This window comes from Babylonia areolata, chromosome 16, assembly GCF_041734735.1.
Source record: "Babylonia areolata isolate BAREFJ2019XMU chromosome 16, ASM4173473v1, whole genome shotgun sequence".
NCBI classification, from domain to species: domain Eukaryota; kingdom Metazoa; phylum Mollusca; class Gastropoda; order Neogastropoda; family Buccinidae; genus Babylonia; species Babylonia areolata.
The window spans coordinates 28,742,885-28,747,884 of record NC_134891.1 but is presented as its reverse complement, the minus strand read 5'-3'; the positions used below and the strand labels follow the sequence as shown (position 1 = coordinate 28,747,884).

At 48.7% G+C, this 5,000-nt stretch overlaps 1 protein-coding gene across 2 annotated transcripts in view; it reads right to left on the bottom strand.

Annotated features, from left to right (window-relative positions):
* Positions 1 to 5,000, bottom strand: part of LOC143291298 (uncharacterized) — a 64,677-nt gene that overhangs the window by 45,456 nt on the left and 14,221 nt on the right. For both annotated transcript variants that reach the window (XM_076601147.1, XM_076601146.1), the window contains one exon: positions 3,361 to 5,000. This exon is cut by the window's right edge. In XM_076601147.1, the coding sequence (XP_076457262.1) occupies positions 3,361 to 5,000 (1,640 nt within the window). The remainder of the gene's footprint in view (positions 1 to 3,360) is intronic.

Here is a 5,000-nt window from a genome sequence, read left to right as displayed (position 1 = left end):
AAGACAGAGAGAGACGGAGAGAGAGAGGGAGGGAGAAAGAGGGAGACGGAGAGAGAGGGAGGGAGGGAGAAAGAGGGAGACGGAGAGAGAGAGGGAGAAAGACAGAGAGAGACGGAGAGAGAGAGAGGGAGGGAGAAAGAGGGAGACGGAGAGAGAGAGGGAGGGAGAAAGAGAGAGACGGAGAGAGAGAGAGGGAGGGAGAAAGACACAGAGAGAGAGAGAGAGAGAGAGAGAGAGAAAGTCAAGGCTTTGAGAGCTGCTATTTGTCGTGTCCTTCTCACCTGTGCCGCGAGTAGTGCGGGGTGGAGTAAAAACGGTCATGCACGTAAGAGCCCACTCGTGTACATACGAGTGAACGTGGGTGTTGCAGCCCACGAACGAAGAAGAAGAAGAAGAAGAAGATAGAGTATTGCAATTCTAAACCGGGCCAGATATGCTTAAGGGGGCCATTTCACTCCAGCCCAGAATGACCCTGATAGGATGTGGAGGGGGGACGGGTAATAAAAAGGAAAAAAATCCAACATAATGATGATCATAATGGATAGATAATACTTACATGGCGCAAACTCCCCTTATAACGGGCTCTAAGCGCCTCACATGAAACGATACATATACAACAGTGCACAATAAAATTATATCTGTGCGCATGAAAAAAACAACACATAATTATATGTGTATCTATACACCAAGACTATACAACAAATTGCAGATATGAACAATCGCGCGCACACACACACACACACACACACACACACACACACACACACACACACACACACACACACACCTACTCCTGACACCATGACAATAACTGTTCGGTCAAGCGCAGGGTGTACGGGGAGAGGCTGCTTTGAGTGGTTGAAAAGTGGGCTGTGTGGAAAGAGAGAGGCTGAGAGAGAGAGAGAGAGAGAGAGAGAGAGAGAGAGACGTAGAGAGAGAGGAGATGGAGAGGGGGAAGGGAGAGAGAGAAGGGCAAGAGAATGGGAGGAGAGAGGGAGAGAGAAAGAGAAGGAAAGAGAGAGAGGCGGAGAGAGAGGGGAGAGAGAGAGGGAGAGAGAGAGGGGGAAGAGGGAGAGAGAAAGAGGGAGAGAATGGGAGGACAGAAGGAGAGAGAGAGAGAGAAAGAGGGAAAGAGAGAGAGGTGGGGAGAGGAAGGGAGAGAGAAAGGGTGGGGGGAGAGGGAGACAGAGGGGGGATTCGTTTGTCAAGAGATTTTGTTATATTAACGAGACCTTCAGTTAAAAAAAAAAGATAACATTTCTGTGACGGGCGTTCTCTCTCGCCTGTCATGTAATATTTTCTATTTTAAAAAAAAAATAAAAAAAATAAATATATATATATATATATATGAAAAAAGAGAGAGAAACTTTGACGTATTTCACTGTGAAAAGAATTTTTTTTAATGTTCCTCGTCTTCATCTGCCTCTTCACAAACTGGACATGAATTTACATCTGCTTCTTCTGCCATATACCAATGTTTATGATTCATTAAACCACACAGTCTCAGGCGAAATTTCATTAAGTTGGTTGGGTCCAAAGTCTTTTATTCAATATTGACGTTCAGTACTGTTCTGGACCAAATGTATCTTTGAAAGATCCTTTATTCAATATTGACGTTCAGTACTGTTCAGGACCAAATGTATCTTTGAAAGATCCTTTATTCAATATTGACGTTCAGTACTGTTCTGGACCAAATGTATCTTTGAAAGATCCTTTATTCAATATTGACGTTCAGTACTGTTCCGGACAAAATGTATCTTTGAAAGATCCTTTATTCAATATTGACGTTCAGTACTGTTCCGGACAAAATGTATCTTTGAAAGATCCTTTATTCAATATTGACGTTCAGTACTGTTCTGGACCAAAATTAATGTATCTTTGAAAGATCTTTTCTTCAATATTGAGGTTCAGTACTGTTCTGGACCAAATGTATCTTTGAAAGATCTTTTCTTCAATATTGAGGTTCAGTACTGTTCTGGACCAAATGTATCTTTGAAAGATCTTTTCTTCAATATTGAGGTTCAGTACTGTTCTGGACCAAAATTAATGTATCTTTGAAAGATCTTTTATTTAATATTGACGTTAAGTACTGTTCCGGACCAAATGTATCTTTGAAAGAAAAGTACCACTTGTATTTTGTCTCCAGATTCTGAGATCATGCCATGCCAGTTCTGCTGGCAACAAGAAATAAGCCTTTCTTTAAATTGATAAACACAACTTTCTGCGCAACCAACGGCCTGACTCAACCAGACAATGCCCAAACCAATCACTGTTAGTACGGTCTTCACTTCAGTTACCTTTTAGTTTTCTTCACTCTTACAATGTTGCATATTAAGAGCATTTCGTAAGCTTGTCTGTTCAGTCTTGACACTGGAAGTTTTATGGGTTTAATCCAGAATTCTATACATTTTACGGCTGCTCTAACATATAAGGGATACCAAACTGTTTTCTCCGTACATGGGTTTATTGAGAGACAGACAGACAGAGAGAGAGAGACAGAGATGGAGAGGGAGAAAGAGAGACGGGGAGAGAGGAGAGAGAGAGAGAGTGAGGGAGGGAGAGAGAGAGGGAGAGAACGAACGAACGAACGAACGAACGAACGAACGAAATTTTATTTTACGAGGGTAAAGGAGTAAGCACAAAGTACTTGTTTACATCCAGCCCTCTGGGCATAAATAATAACTGGAAAAAAAGCAAAAAAGCAACATCAAAACAAAAAACAAAAAAAAAGCGAGAGTCAATTCACAACACCAACGTCAAAACTGCATAAGCATGTGCAAACATAAACATAGAACTTATGTACAATACAATATCGCGATAGATGAATAACGAGGACAATAGGGTAGGGGCGTGGTGGAGAGCGGAAGGAAGAATGGACAAGGGGAAGAGTAAAGAAGGCAGGGGAGGCTGACAACAGACAGATATAGTGACAGTGACAGTGGAGAGACATAGAGACTGACAGGGGAGGAGAGAGAAAGAGAGACAGACAGACAGACAGAGAGAGAGGAGAGAGAGAGGGTAGAGTAGGGAGAGAGAGAGAGAGAGAGAGAGAGAGAGAGAGAGAGAGAGAGAGAGCGTCGCAGAAAGAAACTGAATCACAGAAGAATGGCCAGGTCAACAGCAAAACCCTAAGATGTAAAAACTTGTCTATCAAACAAACAACCACCACCAAAACAAGACAAGAAAAAAAAAGAAACACACACACACACACACACACACACACAGAGAGAGAGAGAGAGAGAGAGAGAGAGAGAGAGAGAGAGAGTTGAAAAACAAACAAACAATCAAAAAGAACCTCCCATCACACTCGTCAAACATTCATCCACCCCAACATACACCGACAGCACTGTTTTCACCCACCTTCTATCAAGGACGGAGACAGAGGAGCCTCAGAAGAGTCACCCGGGGCCGGCTGGGTCACATTCAACGTGAACAACTGACGCTGGGTCTTCTCTGGAACGGAGCCTGAGGTCGTGCCTACTACCGCGGGAGGATGCGCACCTGGCAGCGCTGCAGGCAAACCGTCGGAGGGAGGGTCGGGAACGTGGTACTGGGCGGCCAGGGGTCCCAGAAGCACCTGCAGACTCGGGTGGAAATGGGTCAGGGTCTGCTCGATAGCTTCCACGCTGGTGACGCTGATGGTGCTGCTGCCTTTGGTCACGTGGCAGACCGGAAGTGTGACCACCACTTCCGACTTGCGCACGATGGTGGAGGAGAGCTCGCTCTGGGGGTGGGTGGAGAGGAGGTGGGTCCAGGTCAGGAACTCCAGGGACGCCGCGATGTCCTTCTTGGAGGCAGTTGTTTGACTCTCCTGCCTCAGGAACTTGTCCAGCGTGGACTTGGAGCTGTGGCGTCGTTTGGGCACCGACGTCACCCGCTCTCCCGACGGAGACACGGAGCGGGAGTGAGGGGAGGACACTCTGCTGGGTCGCGCGCGGAGAATGGAGACGGAGTTGCGCCGCATTCTCTCGCTCTCCAGGTTGACGGCCAGTGAGTGCCTCCTGGACGGGGACATGAGCGCCGTGTCGGAGGCCGAGGTGCCCAGCAAGTCGCCCGCCGATGCGCGGTCCGACTTTTTGCCTTCGTCCAGCGCGTCGTCCAAGGAGTGGTGCCGGGTCCTCTTCTGGAACAGCACGCCGTCCGAGGACGTCCTCAGCTTGGACGGGTGCACGTGCGTTCTGCTCTCCTTCGGTGCTGACGAGCTTTCCGGTTTGTTGAACCCGTGTTTGCTGTCTTGCCTCCCCAACACCCTGGCGCCCTTCTGCTCGGACCACTCGTGGAAGGACTGGTCGTGCTCGGGAAAGTCGTCCTCCTCACTGACCGAAGGGTGTGGAGAGTTGGTCGAGGTGCCTGTGCATGATGAGGAGGAGGAGGCGGCGCTGGTTTTGGGGTCGTCCGTCACCGTGGAGACGGGGGAGGAGGGGTTGGCGCCGCTGATGTCCACACGGATGGTGTCCTCGTCCATGCACACGTCGTACACAGCGGATTCTTTACTCGCGGCGTCGGGGGTAGTCTTCTTCGGAGTCGCTTGAACGGTTTTCACGTCCGGGTAAGCCATGAAGGATGGTGAGCTTGTCGGCTTTGGAAGAGACTCCTGAACGCTGTGTCCGAGTTGCGTTACACTCCCCCCCTCCTGGTGCGGCGTTTTCTTACCGCCTTTCTCTAAACTTCCGCCAGCAGTCGCTTTGGCCGCCATGTTGGTTTCTTCCTTGTTATCAGTCACCAGTGAAGTCTGTCGGATGATGAAGGCAGGGAGGTGATGTGATCCACTCTTCCTCACCTTGGACACAGGGGCATGGTCAGCACATGTAGCAGGTCCTGCCGAAGCCTGTGCGCTGGAAGCGTGATCGTGGGCGGCGTCACACTGGTGGGATTTTGTTCTGGAGAAGAACGGTTCTACCACCACTCTGCGGCCCCTGCTGGCGTCCACTCTCTGCAGGTTCCAGCTTGAAGGCATGGCGGGTGTGACGTCACGGCGACCGGCTTCAGCGATTGGAGGA